This window comes from Loxodonta africana, chromosome 19, assembly GCF_030014295.1.
Source record: "Loxodonta africana isolate mLoxAfr1 chromosome 19, mLoxAfr1.hap2, whole genome shotgun sequence".
NCBI lineage: Eukaryota > Metazoa > Chordata > Mammalia > Proboscidea > Elephantidae > Loxodonta > Loxodonta africana.
Window position 1 is genome coordinate 81,014,574 of NC_087360.1, and position 21,851 is coordinate 81,036,424.

General features: G+C 39.7%; 1 protein-coding gene across 1 annotated transcript; it reads right to left on the reverse strand.

Annotated features, from left to right (window-relative positions):
• On the reverse strand, positions 1-21,836 carry CFAP96 (cilia and flagella associated protein 96). Its single transcript, XM_023551198.2, has 6 exons — positions 19,039-21,836; positions 16,524-16,743; positions 13,449-13,586; positions 13,271-13,346; positions 12,067-12,246; positions 1-485 (listed from the first exon to the last, which is right to left on the reverse strand). The coding sequence occupies exons 1-6, from the start codon at positions 19,136-19,138 to the stop codon at positions 312-314; spliced, it is 888 nt and encodes a 295-aa protein (XP_023406966.1). The 5' UTR covers positions 19,139-21,836; the 3' UTR covers positions 1-311.
• Between the last annotated feature and the right edge of the window lie 15 nt (positions 21,837-21,851).

Consider the following 21,851-nt stretch of genomic DNA (forward strand, 5'->3'; position numbering starts at 1 on the left):
AACAAGGGCCAAAAGCGCCCTGTGAGAAACAGACACTGGTAACATGTACCACTAAATGTATTTCATGTATCTAAATAGCCCCAATGACTTAAAATAAAGCATCATAGATTTGCTTAAAAATTATGGACAGGGTAGTTTGGTACAGATAAATTAAGCTTCCTCGACTGAGTATTTCGGAAGATGGAAAAGAATAACTTCTAAAGTTGCCAAAATCTGTCATTTTTAAAGGCATGTATAAAATGTATTCTTTCGAAGAAGTCTAAAAGTTGAAAACAATTTTTCTTGGTTTATGGGTTAAATGTAAGATATTCCTACCTTTTGACGTTTAAAGTCATTATACTTATCATTGGTCTGCTTTTTGGTCCACCTGGTGGATGAAAAATCTTATCAATTTTGCCGGAAATCTGTCTTGGCATTTTAATCACATACGGGTCAGCAGAGTGTGAAGGAAAAGGGTCAAATGTTCCTGCCTTCATTCCACCAGCCTACAAATAAAAACAAAACAATTTAATGTGGTTTTGTAAAATGCTTGTACAAAGTTACATTTTGAAAAAGTTATTACATATTTTTGTATTTTTTATGGAGCTGGTTTTACATTTAGAGACAGTTATCTGTACCGTTTAATTCAAATACCAGCAAAGAGTCTCCCTACCACCAATTCTGTGGGGTTAACAGAACTCTGAAAGTTCTCTATTAAAATACAAATATGTATACAAAGGCAATATTCCAAACTACTGCCATGCTTTAATATTTTAGAGACGGTTTATCAGATCAGTCATCACCTGGATAGGGGGTGGGCTTATTAATGAGCGAATGAAACGTAGAGGTCAGATATGCTTTGATGAGGAAGGGAGTTAGGGCTCAGAACCAAAGGGTGGGAAAAGAGACCAAGGATAAAGTTTGCCAAACAGAAGCCTAGGGCAACATGAGTTTACAGGATGCCAGTCAATGATGGGGAAGACAAAAAAAAAAAAAAAAAAGGTGAGAGGAAAATATGATCTACTTTATACTTTGCTTATAGTCTACTAAAAGAAATCAAAATATTTTACAACCTATAGACAAAATGGAAACCCTAGGGCGTAGTGGTTAAGTGCTACAGCTGCTAACCAAAAGGTCAGCAGTTCGAATCCACCAGATGCTCCTTCTACTCTGTCCTATAGGGTCGCTATGAGTCGGAATCGACTCGACGACAACTGGTTTGATTTTTTTGTTTGTTTATACACAAAACAGACAAATATTTGCCTTGACTTTTTAAACTGATTTGACAGGATTTTTATCTTCATATTATACACAGTCACCAAGAAAAGTCTATGGCATCCTAATAGCCCATTTAATTAGGCATCCTTTCTCTCATTGTGTCTAAGTCAAGTACACACAAAGGTTTAATTCATTTGTAAGACATGGTTGTAATTTTTCAAGGTTTTCCAAATTGAGGACACACGGATTATTTTGAAGAGCAACAAATAAAAAGAAAACTTAAGAAAAGTAAAATTAATTAATTAAAGTAAAAGCAAATGTATTAACTAAAAATAGAAAAATAAATATAGTAAATAAACCCACCAGATGATGCTTTAAAAAATAGATAAATTTACATTAGCATTAAGAGTGGCAAAGAAGTGGTGGAATATCAAAATAAATACAAAATAATATTTTTGCAAACCTCTATGTTAATAAACTTGAAAACCTGAATGAAATGAATGGCTTTTTAAGAAAATATAAATGATGAAAATTGATTCAAGAAGAGATAGAAAACCTAAAAAGAGACACAATGCCAGAAATTGAGAAAGTTGACAAAGAACTATCCCCAAATTAGAGCTAAGTTCAGAACACTTCCTAGGAGAATTCACTCCAGGTTTCATAGAATAGATAATTCTAGTTATTTTAACTCATAAAATCAAACCAAACCCACTGCCGTCGAGTCGATTCCGACTCATAACAACCCCATAACTGTTACAGAACACAGAAAAAGAAGAAAAGCACCCCAATTCTTTTAAGATGCCAGTATCCACTTATATCAAATTAGGACAAGACATACCAAAAAAAAGGTATGAGAGCAATCCTACTTAAAATTATTGCTGCAAAAATACTTACAACATACTAGCAAATAATATACAGAACTACATTTAAAGATTAAGGCAACATGGCCAAATGGGGTTCATTGCAGTAAATCTGTTGTTATGCACCTTACAGATCAAGGGGATACTGCGTGGTTTAAGGTCAGGAAAGGTGTGCATCAGGGTTGTATCCTTTCACCATACCTATTCAATCTGTACGCTCAGCAAATAATCCGAGAAGCTGGACTATATGAAGAAGAACGGGGCATCAGGATTGCAGGAAGACTCACTAACAATCTGCATTATGCACACAACCTTGTTTGCTGAAAGCAAAGAGGACTTGAAGCACTTACTGATGAAGGTCAAAGACTACAGCCTTCAGTATGGGTTACACCTTAATATGAAGAAAAAAAAAATCCTCACAACTAGACCAACAAGCAACATCATGATAAACAGAGAAAAGACTGAAGTTGTTGAGGATTTCATTTTACTTGGATCCACAATCAAGACCCATGGAAGCAGTGGTCAAGAAATCAAAAGACGCATTGCATTGGGTAAATCTGCTCTTTAAAGTGTTGAAAAGCAAAGATGTCACCTTGAGGACTAAGGTGCACCTGACCTAAGCCATGGTATTTTTAATCACATCATATGCATGTGAAATCTGGACAATGAATAAGGAAGACCTGAGAAGAACTGAAGCCTTTGAATTGTGGTGTTGGCAAATAATATTAAATACACTGTGGACTGCCAAAAGAACAAATAAATCTATCTTGGAAGAAGTACAACCAGAATGCTCCGTACAAGCAAGAATGGCGAGACTGCATCTTACATACTTTGGACATGTTATCAGGAGGGACCAGTCCCTGGAGAAGGACATCATGCTTGGTAAAGTAGAGGGTCGGCGAAGACAAGGAAGACCCTCAATAAGATGGATTGACACAGTGGCTGCAACAATGGGGTCAAACATAACAAGCACTGTGAGGATGGTTCAGGACCCGGCAGTGTTTTGATAGGGTCACTACAAGTCGGAACCAACTCCATGGCACCTAACAATGACCTTAACAACAATGCTGCAAATACATACACAATATTGCACACAGCAGACACAGTCATGAAAACTTCCTAGCCATAACCATACATCTCCTGGGACTGAGATACTGGGCTGGAGCGCTAGGGACCATAGTCTCACGGACATCTAGGTCAATTGGCATATCATATTTATATAGATGGTGTTCTATATCCTACTTTGGTGAGTAGCGAATGTGGTCTTAAAAGCTTGCAAGCGGCCATCTAAGATATAACAATTGGTCTCTTCCCATGTGGAGCAAAGAAGAGTGATGAAAACCAAAGACTCAAGGCAACTATTGGTCCAAAGAACTAATGGACCACATGAACCTCAGCCTCCACTAGCCTGAGACCAGAAGTACTAGATGATGCCCAGCCACTACTACCAACCCCTCTGACCAGGACCACAATAGTAGGCCATGGACAGAGTGGGAGAGAGATGTAGAACAAAATTCAAACACACAAGTAAGACCAGGCTTACTAGTCTGATAGATAATGATGGAACCCCCGAGACTATGGCTCTTAGACACCCTTCAAACGTGGAACTAAAATCACTCCCAGAGATCATACTATAGCCACACAATAGACAGGCCTATCAAATGACCAGTGACACCAGTGAGGAATGTACACCTCAGAACAATCAACTATATGAGACCTACAGGGCAGCATGTGCTCAAAAGCAAAGTTCAGAAGGAAGGTAAGGGCAGAAGCACTAGGTGAATGGACTTGGGGAACCCAGGGAGGAAGTGGGGAGAGTGCTGACATGCTCAGGGGTTTGCATCCAATGTCGTGAAACAGGCTGTGTATAAATTGCTGATTGGGAAACTAATTTGCCCTGTAAACTTTTGCCTAAACCACAATAAAATCTTCAAAAAAGAAAAAAAAAGAACAGGCAATTCATGGGGGCAGAGGGAGTCGGGGCAGAGGGAGTCAGAAGCACTTCTATTTTTATTCACACTTGTCAACTTCTGCAGAAGGAGATACTGGATTTTAATAGCCATTTCCAGAGCTAAATGGTGTTTGACTTTTTATGGTTACGGGAAAAACTAGGCCTAGGATTTCAACAGGCACTTCAAGAATTTATTGGAAACTGAAGCACATTTGAAGTGATGAATAATTACTTCATCGCAAGAGCTTCGTTACCCTCTATATCAGCCAAGCTTTCTGACTTTACATTATTTTGAAAAAATGGGTTTCATGCGGGGAGCCAAGATGGTGGGATAGACAGACGCTTCTGTGGAGTGCTCTTTACAACAAAGACCCGAAAAAACAAGTGAAACGAGTATATTTGTGACAAGCTGGGAGCGCCGAGCGTTAAAGGCAAGCTTAGACAACAACTGAGGGGCAGGGGGAGGAAGAGACCGTTCAGAAGCGGAGAGGTGTTACCAGACATGAATCGAGGGGAGCCCTCAGGCACCATTCCCGGAGCGGCGGCGGTGGCGGGCTGGCACTAGCGTTCGGCCAGTTTCCTCAGGGAGAAGCACCCAGCCACACAGCCCACTCACACCTCCGGGACCTGAGGAGAACACAGTTTCCTCAGGGAGAAGCAGCAGACACACAGCCCACTCACACCTCCGGGACCTGAGGAGAAGGGACCTGAGGAGAAGGGCAATCTCGGCAAAAGCTAAGTACTTGCGGATATTTTACCACGCCCCCCCCCCCCCCCCCCGCCACTCCCAAGCCAGCTTCAGTGGCTGAATCCCTAGGCCTGAGATAGACCCTGGAGAGCACCTGGAGCTGTCCTCTCAGCCTTGGGGAGGGAAAAAATTTCCAACTGGGGGAAAAGATAATTTGCTAGCTCCATTAACCGGGGGAGGCCAGGACAGAAGCAGCTCCTGTCCAGGCATAAACTGTCTGTGGACCTTGAACACCTTTCCCTTCTGCATGGACCTGTGTGGGCCTATTTCAGGAGAAAGGGCCCTTGTTGGCAAACTCCAACCATTCCAGCTGTGCAGTGGAGAGGTGGGTGTTTGACATTTGACATTGCTTTGCCTATTAAATAAGGTCCTCACCTACCAACATCAGGAACCTAAGGACTGGTAGCTCCACTCAGGTCACCCAGCCACCCGTGACAGGGGTCCAAAGATAACTGGTACCTCCCAGTCCTTACAACCCAAAACTTTGGGTGCCCATGGTCCCTCTGCAGAATCCACCCACCAGCACGCTCTAGGGAACACAGATGCATTTTCCTCAGAGACACTTGGGGGTTGGCTCTCAGCCCTCTGCCTTGTTCAGAGTGTGACCCCTCTGCTGCAATCAGATACCAGTATATACGCCAATCACCACTGCCCCTCTTAGACTGTAGGACAGAGCCTGTACTACACACTTGATATCAGCTACCTGGAAACCTGAGCTGAATTCATACAAGAAAACTGAATGGACTCCTAGACTGATATACCTGGTAACAGCTCTAGCCAGCTGGGGACAGGACACCAGAGCTCCAAAGGTGAAAATAATCAAGAAAGCTCACTCAAGCAACCCATAGGGGTTTACCAAAACAAAACAAAGCAAGCAGCTACGACACAGTAAGCAAGCATAAACTAATACAATAACTTATAGATGGCTCGGAGACAACAGTCAGTATCAAGTCACATAAAGAAACAGGCCATGATCACCTCAACAGGCTTTCAAAACAAAGAATCCAGAGATCTTCTAGATGAAAGTGCATTCCTGGAATTACCAGACGCAGAATACTAAAGTTTAATATACAGAACCCTTCAAGACATCAAGAAGGAAATGAGGCAATACGCAGAAGGAGCCAAGGAACACACAGATAAAGCAACTGAAGAAATCAGAAAGATTATTCAGGAACATAATGAAAAGTTTAACAAGCTGGAAAAATCCATAGACAGACAGCAATCAGAAATTCAGAAGATTAACAATAAAATTACAGAATTAGACAACTCAATACAAAGTCAGAGGAGCAGAATTGAGCAAGTAGAAGTTAGAATTTCTGAACTCAAAGATAAATCACTTGGCACTAATATATTTGAAGAAAAATCAGATAAAAGAATTTTAAAAAATGAAGAAACCTAAAGAATCATGTGGGACTCTATCAAGAGAAATAACCTACAAGTGATTGGAGTACCAGAACAGGGAGGGATAACAGAAAATACAGAGAAAATTGTTGAGAATTGTTGGCAGAAAACTTCCCTGATACTGTGAAAGATGAGAAGATACCTATCCAAGATGCTCATCGAACTCCACATAAGGTAGATCTTAAAAGAAAGTCACCAAGACATATTATAATCAAACTTGCCAAAACCAAAGATAAAGAGAGAATTATAAGAGCAGCGAGGGATAAACGAAAGGAAAGCCAATAAGAATAAGCTCGGTCTACTCCGCAGAAACCACGCAGGCAAGAAGGCAATGGGATGACATATTTAAAAAATTGAAGGAAAAAAATTGCCTGCCAAGAATCATATATCCATCAAAACTGTCTCTTAAATATGAAGGTGAAATTAAGACATTTCCAGATAAACACAAGTTTAAGGAATTTGTAAAAACCAAACCAAAACTACAAGAAATACTAAAGGGAGTTCTTTGGTTAGAAAATCAATAATATCAGGTATCAGCCCAAGACTAGAACACTGGGCAGAGCAACCAGAAGTCAACCCAGAGAAGGAAATCCAAAAAAACAAACAAGATTATAGGAAAAAAAAAAAAAAAAGCCCCAAACAGGGTAACAGCGATGTTATTATACAAAAGAAGACAACATTAAAATAATAAAGAGGGACTAAGAAATGTAACCATACACCTTCCATATGGAGAGGAAGATACGGCGATACAAAGAAATAAAAGTTAGTTTTAAATTTAGAAATATAGGGATAAATAATAAGGTAACCATGAAGGAGACAAACTATCCTACTCATCAAAATAAAATACAAGGGAAAAATACAGACTCAGCAGAAACAAAATCAACAACAACAAATATGAGGAAAGGACAATATATAAAGAAAATCTACTCAGCACATAAAATCAAGTGGGAAAAAGAAACTGTCAACACACAAAAAAAGACATCAAAATGATAGCACTAAATTCATACATATCCATAATTACCCTGAATGTAAATGGACTAAATGCACCAATAAAGGGACAGAGAGTGGCACAATGGATTAAAAAACAAGATCCATCTATATGCTGCCTACAAGAGACACACCTTAGACTTAAAGACACAAACAAATTAAAACTCAAAGGATAGAAAAAAATATATCAAGCAAACAACAATCAAAAAAGAGCAGGAGTGTCAATATTAAGTTCTGACAAAATAGACTTTAAAGTTAAATCCATCAGAAAGGATAAGGAAGGACACTATATAATGATTAAAGGGACAATAAACCAAGAAGATATAACCGTATTAAATATTTATGCACCCAATGACAGGGCTGCAAGATACGTAAAACAAACCCTATCAGCACTGAAAAGTGAGATAGACAGCTCCACAATAATAGTAGGAGACTTCAACACACCACTTTCGGTGAAGGACAGGACATCCAGAAAGAAGCTCAATAAAGACACGGAAGATCTAAATGCCACAATCAACCAACTTGACCTCCTAGGCATATACAGAACACTCCACACAATGGCAACCAAGTATACTTTCTTTTCTAGTGCACATGGAACATCGTCTAGAATAGACCACATATTAGGCCATAAAGCAAGCCTTAGCAGAATCCAAAACATTGAAATATTACAAAGCATCTTCTCTGACCATAAGGTCATAAAAGTAGAAATCAACAACAGAAAAAGCAGGGAAAAGAAAACAAACACTTGGAAACTGAACAATACCCTGCTCAAAAAAGACTGGATTATAGAAGACATTAAGGATGGAATAAAGAAGTTCATAGAATCCAATGAGAATGAAAACACTTCCTATCAGAACCTTTGGGACACAGCAAAAGCAGTGCTCAGAGGCCAATTTATATCAATAAATGCACACATCCAAAAAGAAGAAAGGGCCAAAAATCAAAGAATTATCCCTACAACTTGAACAAATAGAAAGAGAGCAACAAAAGAAACCCACAGGCACCAGAAGAAAACAAATAATAAAAATTAGAGCTGAACTAAATGAATTAGAGAACAGAAAAACAATTGAAAGAATTAACAAGACCAAAAGCTGGTTTTTTGAAAAACTCAACAAAATTGATAAACCACTGGCCAAACTGACAAAAGAAAAACAGGAGAGGAAGCAAATAACCCAGATAAGAAATGAGATGGGTGATATTACAACAGACCCAACTGAAATTAAAAGAATCATATCCGATTACTATGAAAAACTATACTCAAATAAATTTGAAAACCTAGAAGAAATGGAAGAATTCCTGGAAACATACTACCTACCTAAACTAACACAAACAGAGGTAGAACAACTAAATAGACCCATAACAAAAGAAGAGATTGAAAAGGTAATTGAAAAACTCCCAACAAAAAAAGGCCCTGGCCTGGACGCTTCACTGCAGGGTTCTACCAAACTTTCAGAGAAGAGTTAACACCACTACTACTAAAGGTATTTCAGAGCACAGAAAATGACGGAATACTACCAAACTCATTCTATGAAGCCACCATATCCCTGGTACCAAAACCAGGTAAAGACACCACAAAAAAGAAAATTATAGACCTATATTATCCCTCATGAATGTAGGCACAAAAATCCTCAACAAAATTCTAGCCAATAGAATTCAACAACATATCAAAAAAATAATTCACCACGACCAAGTGGGATTCATACCACGTAAGCAGGGATGGTTCAACATTAGAAAAACAATGTAATTCACCACATAAATAAAACAAATGACAAGAATCACATGATTTTATCAATTGATGCAGAAAAGGCATTTGACAAAGTTCAACACTCATTCATGATAAAAACTCTCAGCAAAATAGGAATAGAAGGAAAATTCCTCAACATAATAAAGGGCATTTACACAAAGCCAACAGCCAACATCACCCTAAATGGAGAGAGCCTGAAAGCATTCCCATTGAGATCGGGAACCAGACAAGGATACCCTTTATCACCACTCTTATTGAACATTGTGCTGAAAGTCCTAGCCAGAGCAATTAGGCTAGATAAAGAAATAAAGGCATCCAGATTGGCAAGGAAGAAGTCAAAGTATCTCTATTTGCAGGTGACATGATCTTATACACAGAAAACCCTAAGGAATCCTCCAGAAAACTACTGAAACTAATAGAAGAGTTCAGCAGTGTATCGGGATACAAGATAAACATACAAAAACCAGCTGGATTCCTCTACACCAACAAAAAGAACATCGAACAGGAAATCACCAAATCAATGCCATTTACCGTAGCCCCCAAGAAGATAAAATACTTAGGAGTAAATCTTACCAGAGATGTAAAAGACTTAGTACACTTCTGCAAGAAACCAAAAGAGACTTACACAAGTGGAGGAACATACCTTCCTCGTGGATAGGAAGACTTAACATTATAAAAGTGTCTATTCTACCAAGACTGATCTATACATTTAATGCAATTCCAGTCCAAATCCCAATGACATTCTTTAATGAGATGGAGAAACAAATCACCAACTTCATATGGAAGGGAAAGGGGCCCCAAATAAACAAGGCATTACTGAAAAAGAAGAACAAAGTGGAAGGCCTTACTCTACCTGATTTTAGAACCTATTATACCGCCACAGTAGTCAAAACAGCCTGGTACTGGTACAACAACAGATACATGGACCAGTGGAACAGAATTGAGGATCCAGACATAAATCCATCCACATATGAGCAGTTGATATTTGACAAAGGCCCCAAAACAGTGAAATGGGGAAAAGGCAGTCTTTTTAACAAATGGTGCTGGCATAACTGGATATCCATCTGCAAAAAAAATGAAACAAGACCCATACCTCACTCCATGCACAAAAAACTAACTCAAAATGGATCAAAGACCTAAATATAAAATCTAAAACGATACGGATCATGGAAGAAAAAATAGGGACAACGTTAGGAGCCCTAATACATGGCATAAACAGTATACAAAACGTTATAAAGAATGTAGAGGAAAAACTAGATAACTGGGAGCTCCTAAAAATCAAACACTTATGCTCATCCAAAGACTTCACCAAAAGAGTAAAAAGACTACCTACAGACTGGGAAAAAGTTTTTAGCTATGACATTTCTGATCAGCACCTGATCTCTAAAATCTACATAATACTGCAAAAACTCAACTGCAAAAAGACAAATAACCGAATTAAAAAATGGGCAAAAGATATGAATAGACACTTCACTAAAGAAGACATTCAGGTAGCTAACAGATATATGAGGAACTGTTCGCGATCATTAGCCATTAGAGAAATGCAGATCAAAACTACAATGAGATTTCATCTCACTCCAACAAGACTGGCATTAATCCAAAAAACACAAAATAATAAATGTTGGAGAGGCTGTGGAGAGATTGGAACACTTGTACACTGCTGGTGGGAATGTAAAATGGTACAACCACTCTGGAAATCGATTTGGCGCTAGAAATAGAACTACCATACGATCCAGCAATCCCACTCCTTGGAATATAACCTAGAGAAATAAGAGCCTTTACATGAACAGATATATGCACACCCATGTTTACTGCAGCACTGTTTACAACAGCAAAAAGATGGAAGCAACCAAGGTGCCCATCAACGGATGAATGGATGAATAAATTATGGTATATTCACACAATGGAATACTACGCATCGATAAAGAACAGTGAGGAACCTGTGAAACATTTCATAACATGGAGGAACCTGGAAGGCATTATGCTGAGTGAAATTAGTCAGTTACAAAAGGACAAATATTGTATAAGACCACTATTATAAGAACTTGAGAAATAATTTAAACTCAGAAGAAAACATTCTTTTGTGGTATGGGGGCGGAGGGAGGAGGGGTGGGAGAGGGACACCCACTAATTAGATAGTAGATAAGAACTACTTTAGGTGAACGGAAAGACAGCACACAATACAGGGGAGGTCAGCACAGTTGGACTAAACCAAAAGCAAAGAAGTTTCCTGAATAAACTGAATGCTTCAAAGGCCAGCATAGCAGGGGCAGCGGTCTGGGGACCATGGTTTCAGGGGACATCTAAGTCAATTGGCATAATAAAAATCTATTAACAAAACATTCTGCATCCCACTTTGAACAGTGGCGTCTGGGGTCTTAAACGCTAGCAAGCAGCCATCCAAGATGCATCAATTGGTCTCGACCCACCTGGATCAAAGGAGAATGAAGAACACCAAGGACACAAGGCGATTACGAGCCCAAGAGACAGAAAGGGCCACATGAACCAGAGGCTACATCATCCAGAGACCAGAAGAACTAGATGGTGCCCGGCTACAACCGATGACTGCCCTGACAGGGAACACAACAGAGAACCCCTGAGGGAGCAGGAGAGCAGTGGGATGCAGACCCCAAATTCTCATAAGACCAGACTTAATGGTCTGACTGGGACTGGAAGGACCCCACTGGTCATGGCCCCTAGACCCTCTGTTGGCCCAGGTCAGGAACCATTCCCGAAGCCAACTCTTCAGACATGGATTAGACTGGACAATGGGTTGGAGAGGGATGCTGGTGAGGAGTGAGCTTCTTGGATCATGTGGACACTTGAGACTATGTTGGCATCTCCTGCCTGGAGGGGAGATGAGAGGGTGGAGGGGGTTAGAAGCTGGCGAAATGGACACAAAAAGAGAGTGGAGGGAGAGAGCGGGCTGTCTCATTGGGGGAGAGTAATTGGGAGTGTGTAGCAAGGTGTATGTGGGTTTTTGTGTGAGAGACTGACTTGATTTGTAAACTTTCACTTAAAGTGCAATAAAAATTATAAAAAAAAAAAATGGGTTTCATGTCTTAGCATCCATCCAAACAAAGTTTTAATATTCACATGGGCAATAAAATAACGTGACAGCAAGTGTCAGTATTCATTAAAATGCTAAACTTTTTTCATTCTAAAAATTTTAACCTACCTTTTTACCAGGAGAAGAGGGCTTAAAAGGGGTTGCAACTGATCCTCGCTTCTCTGCTTTTTTAATTGGTGGTAAAGGTTTATTAGAAAAATAAGGATTATTGTCAAAATATTCCTTTGGGTAAGAATTTAACTTGAAAGGTGACCCTTTAAGTAAATGACGGTGTGCTTCATTCTCTTTCTGTAAATTAAAGAGTTTAAAATTATTATACAGCATAAATTACTCAAATTGGAAGAAAAGTAATTTAGACCTAATCTTTTAAATTTTAATGCAAGCATCTAGATTCTTTAATACATACTGCTGTGTTCACTTTTTTGTTAACATTCCTTTGTTATATTCTGTTAACGTGATAGAAAATTAAAAAAAAAAAAAAAAAAAAACCCCACTGCCATCAAGTCGATTCTGACTCATAGCAATGCTACAGAAATTTATTTATCATCTGAAAAGATCTTTAATAATATATCCGGGCAATATGGTGTAGTAGAAAAAAGACTGGCTTGTAGTTCAAACCCTCATTCCTCCCTGTTTTCCTGCATTTCTCAGGGATTCTGGAAAAGCTACTTACTCTTTCAATGTCAGACTTTCTTCAGCTGTAACAAGGATGATACTATCTCCCTGTCAACGCTGTTGTGAAGATTAAATGAGATTATATTTAATCTCATGGTAGGTCCTCAATAAATATCAGTTTTTACTTCTAAGAATTAGGAGTACTTAATTTTTTTTTTATTTTTATAATACTTTTTACATTATGATATCAGTAGATACCTATGGTTCAATAAGAAGCCTTGTGGCGCAGTGGTTAAGCACTGGGTTGCTAACCCAAAGGTCGGTGGTTTGAACCCACCAGCTGCTCCACTGTAGAAAAGACCTGGCGATCTGCTCCCATGAAGATTATAGCCTAGGAAACCCTATGGGGCAGTTCTACTCTGCCCTAGAGGGCTGCTATGAGTCGGAATTAACTCGAGAGCACACAACAAGCCAGGTGTGGTGAATTACAGCAGGAGTTAAAAGCTCATCCCTGGAAAAGCTGAGAGGATCCACAGCAAGAGGTGGAGCTCTAATATCAAAAAGGGAAGTATTATCACAATCCGTAAACATCAGTCTGCCATTGCCCGAGTATTACAAATAGATAGAACAAAACAAAATATATTATATATCTGTGTATGAAACAATGGTGGAAAAAATTCAAAACAGTATATTTTACCTTACTCGTTAGTTTTGGTTCATCGTAGAAATCAGCAGAGTGTGAAGGCTGTTTACCAATGGTAAGATTTGCATAGCTAAGGAAGGAAAATCAGTAATGGTGACTTCAGGGTTCAGAAATTTTCAACTTTATTTTCTAAGTTCAAAGCAAATGATATGAAAGTATGACAATATCTTACCCATATCCAGTTCCTTTCTTTCCTGGGTTTGTATATAAGTTCTTTCCAGGTGCTCGATATTTTTCTCTGGGTTTTAACTGTGCACTGAAGAACGGGACTGGGCCGCCTATTGTTCCGTAGTAGCTTCCAAATCCACACCTTAAATACAGTTTGTTGTTGTTGTTAATCATTAAAAAAAAGAGAGAGAATACATGCAACGACACGAACTTGCCTGACTTTAGAAAAGACAAACCAATTTTTTAGTTTTTAATCTAATTTTTATTTTCGCCATCTTTCAAAGTCACAAATTTTGAAATGAGATAATGTTTTCATTTTTCATGCTTATTAGATGTTCCACATAAATAAAATTTTATGCGTTTTTAGGAAGTTAGAATAGTTCCCATTAATTCAGTTAACTATAACAATAAACCTACAGCCTTCGTATGGATTACACCGCAACATAAAGAAAACGGAAAATTCTCACAACTGGACCAATAAGCTACATCATGATAAATGGAGAAGGGACTGAAGTTATCAAGGATTTCACTTTACTTGGATCTATAATCAGTGCCCATGGAAGCAGCAGTCAGGAAATCAAACAATGTACTGCACTGGGCAAATCTGCAAAGGACCTCTTTAAAGTGTTAAAAAGCAAAGATAGCAGTTGTGGACTAAGGTGTGCGTGACCCAAGTCATGATATTCTCAATCACCTGATATGCATGTGAAAGGTGGACAATAAGTAAGGAGAACCAAAGAAAAATTAATATCTTTGAATTGTGGTACTGGCAAAGAATACTGAATATACCATGCCAGAAGGATGAACAAGTCTATCATGGAAGAAGTACAGTCAGAGTGCTCATTGGAAGCAAAAATGGATATTTGGTCTCACGTACTTTGGACCTACTATCAGCAGGGATCAGTCCCTGGAGGAGGACATCATGCTTAGTAAGGTAAAGGGTCAGAGAAAAAGAGAAAGACCCTCAACAAGATGGACTGACAAGAATGGCCACAACAATGGGCTCAAATACAGCAACGATTGTGAGGATGGCACAGGACCAGGCAGTGTTTTGTTCTGTTGTACACAGGGTCACAATAAGTTGGAAACAACTTGACGGCACCTAACAACAACATCTTCCAGTTCACCGGCTGTGTCTGCTACCCTGCCTAAATCTGCTGTTGAACCCTTCCACGAATTTTTCAGTCAATTATTGTACTTTTCAGCTCCAGAATTTACACTTGGTTCCTTTTTATTATTTCTACCTCTTTATTGACATCTTCATTTTATTTATGTATCATTTTCAAATTTCCTTCAGTTCTTTGTGTTTTCTTTGTGCTCTTTAAACATATTTAATACTGTTGTTTTAAAGTCTTTGTCTAGTAAGTGCATTATCTGGGTTTCCGCAAGGATGGTTCTGTTATTTTTCTTGTTCTGAAAGGGCCAGCCTTTTGTTTTTCTTTGTATGCCTTGTAAATGTTATTTTGTTGAAACTGGGAGATGTGAATATTATAATGTGGTGACTCTGGAAATCAGATTCTCCCCCTTCTCCAGGGTTTGCTGTTTTCTGTTTTGTTTTTAATTGTTGAAGGTTGTAGTAGTCTGTTTGTTTAATGACTCTTCCTGGACATGTGTAGACATTAAAGTTCCTTAGCTTGTGTTCACTAGTGTCTAGAGAAAGAGTTCCCTCAACACCAGGGGTGGGGATAGGGGACAACCTCCCCCAATCTTTTTAAATTGGCTCTGCTGGGGGCTGGGGTCCTCCACCACCTTAGTCAGACTTGCACCGAGCACAGGTGAAAGTGTAGGGTCTCCTCAGGTATTTTCTGAGCATGTACTTTGCCCTGGGCATGCATTTGACTTTCTCAATTTCCTCACATACACAGTGGCTTTGAAAGCCCTAAAAGTGAAAAGAAACTCTCTCCCCGGCTGCTTCTTCCAGTCCTTAACCAAACCAAAACAAACCCAGTGTTGTCGGGTCGATTCCAACTCATAGCGACCCTATAGGACAGAGTAGAACTGTCCCACAGAGTTGCCAAGGAGCACCTGGCAGATTCAAACTGCCAACCCTTTGGTTAGCAGCCGTAGCACTTAACCACTACACCACCAGGGGTTCCTCCAGTCCTTAAACACTTATCACATGCCTTAATTACATTCTTTAGCCCCAGGCAGCTACAGGTAATTATAGTCTTTAGGCATTACCCACTGCCCGTCTGCCCTGTGTGAACGCCAAGACAGGCCAAGCTGAGATAAGCACCTGCTTCCATCCTTCAGTATTCTCAGGACAGGTTAGAAACAATAAACTATAATTTGTGAATAAAGTCTACTCTGCTCCCTGCTGAGCCAGAAACCAGGCTCCCTCTCTGGGAGTGGGGGTTACCACTGCCATACAATGGCCATAGCAGGCCAAGGAGGGGATGAAACGCAGGCAAGCAGAAAACCAAGGCAAGCCTTCCTACCGTGGACAGAGAAGTTGCTTTTTTCTTGACTCAACGTTCACTTAATTGCTGAAACCCTTTAACTGATTACCAAAGTTCTGAAAACTTTGGTTCTGCCAGTTTCTGCTTGTTTTGTTTTCTGCTGTTTTGTGGGGGGACTAGAGCACAGAGCTGCTCACGCTGCCATCTTGCTGGAGTCTCCCTTAAAATAATGTACCTTTGATAAATTTTTTTTGTTTATCAAGAAAAAGTCTTCACCTAATCTCACATTTTCTACTCATACAAGTTTGAAATAAAGGAGGAAAAATAGTCAAGGACACAGCTATGTTCCTGGAGGCAATTTTTTCCCCCCAATCTGACTTTTGCAAGGTTTTTGAACAAGCTTATTTTCATTATTAGTTGGCTTTTATTATACAAACTAACAAAAAGCAATGAAACAGATAATCTAAAATTTAATGTGATAGTGAGAACCTATTTAACCAAAATCATTTCAGTCTAGATTGTCCAATATAACGATCTCCACTTAAGACAAATTATTCTAAGAATTATACTTAAAAATAAATCTTACATAAGTAAATCCTATAAAGAAACATTTAATTTAGGCTAGAGGAGAGAAGAGTGTAGGAAATCTGTTTAAGGAAATCTTTTCCCCCAATACGTACGGCTTTTTCTCTCCATTACTAGGGAGAAAGGGTTTGCCTAGGTTTTTTTTGGCTTCTTCCATCATATGCCGACGCCTCACTTGGTTCAGATTTATGTAGCCTTCACCTTCAAAAATCCTTACAAAATGGGGATCAAAATAGCCCTGCTGGAGATCTGACATTGCTTTGGATCCCCCAGGTAGCATTTGTTTATTTTTGCTTGCAGCCTCATTAAATGCTCCTTTAAAAATAAATTAGAAATATCATAATTTTAAGCTTACTAGTAATTAAAGAACATGTAAAGGAACTTAGAAGTTTCAAAATCTGAATTGCGCCAATTATGAGTTTTGAGCAATAAAAACCTGTTTCAAAATGTTCATTTAAAGTTCGGAATTAGAATGTATTAACAATAAGACCAAAGAGGTTTTCATTAAAACATTTTACAAGGATGTTCTTTATCACCACTCCTATTTAACATTGTGCTGGAAACCCTAGCTAGAGCAATAAGGCAAGAAAAAGAAATAAAGGGCATCCGAAGTGGAAAGGAAGAAGTAATACTATCCCTATTCATAGATGATAAGATCCTACACATAGAGAACCGCAAAGATTCCACACGAAAACTACTAGAACTAACAGAAAGATTTAGCCGAGTGGCAGGATACAAGATTGACATACAAAAATCAGTTGAATTCCTATAAACCAACAAAGAGTACTTGGAAATTAGGAAAGCAATATCATTTATAATAGTCCCTAAAAAGATAAAATACTTAAAAATAAATCTAACTATGGACATAAAAGACCCATACGAATAAAACTGCAAAACACTATTACAAGAAACTATGAGAGACCTGTGTAAATGGAAAAACATACCATGCTCATGGATAGGAAGACTCAACAGTGTGAAAATGTTAATTCTACCCAAAGTGATCTACAGATATAATGCAATTCCAATCTAAATATCAAAAGCATTCCTTAACTAAATGGAAAAACTAATGAACAACTTTACATGGAAAGGAAAGAGGCCCTGGATAAGCAACACATTACTGAAGAAAAAGAACAAAGTAGGAGGCCTCACACTACCTGATCTCAAAACCTACAATACAGCCATAGTAGTCAAAACATCCTGTTACTGGTACAACGACAGATATATAGACCAATGGAACAGAAACGAGAATCCAGACATAAATACATCCACCTGTGCTCAGCTAAATTTTGACAAAGGACCAAAGTCCATTAAATGGGGAAAAGACAGTCTTCTTTACAAATGGTGCTGGCAAAACTGGCTGTCCATCCGTAAAAACAAAAGAACTAGGACCCACACCTCACACCATACACAAAAACTAACTCAAAATGGACCAAAGACCTAAATATAAAGCCAAAAACTATGAAGTTCATAGAAGAAAAAATACAATCAGCACTAAACCAAACAAAACCAAACCCAGTGCCATCGAGTCTATTCCAACTCATAGCAACCCTATAGGACAGAGTAGAGCTGCCCCATAGAGTTTCCAAAGAGCGCCTGGCGGATTTGAACTGCTGACCCTTTGGTTAGCAGCCGTAGCACTTAACTACTACGCCACCAGGGTTTCCCAATCAACACTAAAAAAAAAAAAGGCCCTAAAATACATGGCATTAACAGGATACAAACCACAACCAACAATAAACAAACTCTAAAAGATAAGCAAGATAACTGGGATCTTCTAAAAATTAAACAGAAATGTGCTTCTTATTTCAAATATATGAGATCAAACGGGCAACACCTCCCCAAAAGCAAAGACAAGAAGGCAGGAAGGGACAGGAAATAATATAAACATTTTTACAATAAATCTTCCTACCACTCTCGACTACTCAGTCCCTCTTCCACATGCACAAAGTGATATTGTTTTCCAGAGAATACTTGGGCATGTCGAAGCAAATGTTTCCCCATGTATCCTTTTTCATTTTTAATGATAGCATACAATAGAGACTATTGTGTGCCTTGTTTTTTATTTAATAGTGGTATCTTGGAGATGCTTCCACACCAGCGTATTCTTTTTTTATATTACATGGTAGTCATTGGCTAGCCACAATTCTAAGACGTTTCAAATGTTTATTTACTTCAGGTCTTTTTTATTATTTATGACTTTTCTAAAAAATCCCTCTACTACTTATTTAACATTTCATTTTCCAGGAAAGTGACCATGAATGGCCTCCTTGAATGCAGACGTAAATGCTCTCGGCATAGTGGAATGTCCCATCTAAGACAAAAAGCTAAAATCAACACATTCTGGGAGAAAACTGCCATGTACTTTTGCAGAGAAGTAAAATTACCTAGGAGGACAATGCAGGAGAACAGCTCAATAAAGTGAGCTTCCTGCTCTTATAAAATCAAGTTTTCTCTTAACTCTATCAAAATTTTATAACTTTAATCACCCTTACAACTAATGCTTTAAAATATAGACTGTTAAAAAATATCATTTAACTTAAATATTAAATCCAAAATTTCATGTAGAAAATATTCGTCCATTAGGCTGTAAAGGAAACCAAAGATACTTACGACTATGTGGTGACACATATTTATCACCAACGGTAATATATTCCATCTCACTGAAGAGGCCAATCCTCTCCATATCGGATTTTCCTCCTTCAGCTGGCATTATTGCCTCTTGGGGTGGTGGTCTCTATATTGGTAACTCCAGAAGGCTCCTTAGGGCTGCTACTTTTATGGCAAAATCTAACTTTACATTGAAAAACACAGGGATGAAAGGCTTAGGAAAAAAGAGATTAATAAATTTCAATCAAAATTACTTTCAGTCTGAGAGTTTTCACGTTCACTATAAAACAATGGCCCCAAACTATATGGGGAAAAGAATATACTCTGTGGGGCTGGGGAAGAATAATGGGATTCAAAATTATAACCATGAACCTCCCCTTGGCTCTCCATATAAAGTACCCACAAATCACAAAGAAGTGTCTGTTGCAACGCCATTCATCTGTTAGAAATGATAAATATTGTGGTATAAATATTGTATAAACATCTTTCTTTTGAGAAGGTCAAGGTAGATTTCAAAACCCAGATTATATAAATCAGACATTTTTCCAGCTTGCATAAAATGATTTAAATAAATATGAAGGTTACTACATTGTCCCTCATAATTTAATTCAAATTTAGCTTTTCAGAATATGCAACACATATAGGTACTGCCCTTCAGTTCTTAAGTTTTTCCAAGTTTAAATGAATATAAGAAGACAATAAGTTCATTAAGGGGGTGGAGAGAGAGGAAAATTGTTTAGACAAGATAACAGCAAGAACAGCAACAAACAAAAAAACCCACAATGAATTCAAAATATTTGTTTAAGGGCAAACTAGAACTGTGTATTTTCTTTTGAAATGAATTACTTCAAAGGTGAAATATCACATTTAACATGCAACAATTTATTTAGAAAAAAATTTTTTATTAGATATATTCTAAAAGTTAAGGCCAAGGAGCTAAGAATAATTACCTCCTTCATTCTCATTCAAATGTTTATAGGCATCAACCATGAGCCCTGGCGGTACAGAAGTTAAGGGCTCAGCTAGCTACTAACCTAAAGGTCGGCTGCTGGAGTCCAGCAGCTGCTCCCTGAAAACCCTACGAGGCTCTGTCCTGTAGGGTCTCTATGAGTCAGAATCAACTCGACAGCAATGGGTTATAAGCTAGGCACTGGGCGTTCATTAGAGAATAAGGCAGACATTGACTTATGCCTCCAAGTTTATAATGCAATAGCTTGTAAAAACCTTTTGTCATTAATTTAGAGCAAGCATGCCTATTCAGAGCTGTGGCTTATTTGAGCATGAATCACTGCTATTGTTTGACATCAAAGGAGCAAGTAGAGATTCAATTTAATCGAAAGCATGAGAAAAAAAGAACACTTTTCCCCATCCCATCTTCCTGACCAGGTATGCTTTAAATATGTTAGTGAAGTCTGAGTCCCCAAACTGAAGTGTTTATTCTATTGGAACGTTGTTGTTGTGGGCCGAACTCATAGCAACCGTATACGTCAGGGGAGAACTGCCCTACAGGGTTTCTCGGAGCCCTGGTGGAGCAGGGGTTAAGAGCTGGGCTGTTAACCAAAAGGTCGGCAGTGTAAATCCACCGGCCCGTCCTTGGAAACCCTATTCGGCAGTTCTACTCTGTCTTGTAGGGTCGCTACTCCATGGCAACAAGTTTCTTTTTTTTTTTTTTGGATGGGGTTTCTTAGGCTGTAATCTTCATGGGGGCGGATTCCCAAGTCTTTTCTCCCCCAGAGTGGCTGCTGGGTTGGAACCCTTCGGTTAGTAAACCAGCACTAACACCTAACCATTGAGCCACCAGGGCTCCTTTTTGGGATGTAGTACTTCCCTTCTTCGTATTTCAAAACTCCCATTCCCACTGCCCAACAACAAAGGCTTTCTGTGTTTATGGAGGCTAAAGTCCTTTAAAAGGCTCACAAGGTCAGCTATCACCCAGCCTTATCTGGCACCCTGGCTGCACCTGTCATCTTTCAGTTCTTAGGTTCCCTGCACATGTTTCACTTTAGTCAGGAGGCCCAGGCGCCCACCCCTTCGCTCCCCTCAGTGAACAGGACTCCTTCAGATGGTTCAGCACGTTCATCATAATGGCAAAGCGCCCTGGTAGCGCAGTGGTTAGAGCTTGGCTGCTAACCCAAAGGCCGGAAGTTCGAATCCACCGGCCGCTCCACGGGAGAAGGATGTCACAGTCTGCTTCCACGAGGGTTACGGTTCTACCCTGTCCTATAGGGCCACAGAATCTACTTGACGGCAATGCGTTTGGTTTTCTGTTTATCATAAGGGCAGGTACTTCTCGCAAGCCTCCGTCCCTAGCGGATTAGCGTTTTACATTCCCACTGCTTTTCCCCCGTTGAAGTGTGAGCCCCACGAAGGCGGGACCCGTGGTGTAGGTCCTTTCTCTCCCGGGGTCCCCAGTGCCTGCGCGGTATCTGGACACAGTGACGCGCCTCGGAGGGAGGGAGGACAGGACCCGAGTCCCTGCCCTGAACCCTGCCATCACGGAACCCTGAACACCACTCACCGAATCAGCGATTTAACAGCTAACTAGCAAACGTCTCCTAAGAGTAAGGCTCGCCCGAGGAAGCTGGGAACAGGCTTCCAAAGGTAGGGGTCTCGCGCCGGCGACCTCGCAGCCTGCCTGTTGTCAGGTGCGGACTCCACCTGGGAAGCGGATCGAAAGGGGCGGGCAGCGCTGCGGGGCGAGGCCGGGGAGAGCGCACGGGCAGAGCGCCCGCGGAGAACCACTCCCCGTCGGGGAAACGGAGGCACAGAGTCGCAGGGACGCAGGGCACAGCCCCGAGAGGCCGCGGGGCCACTGC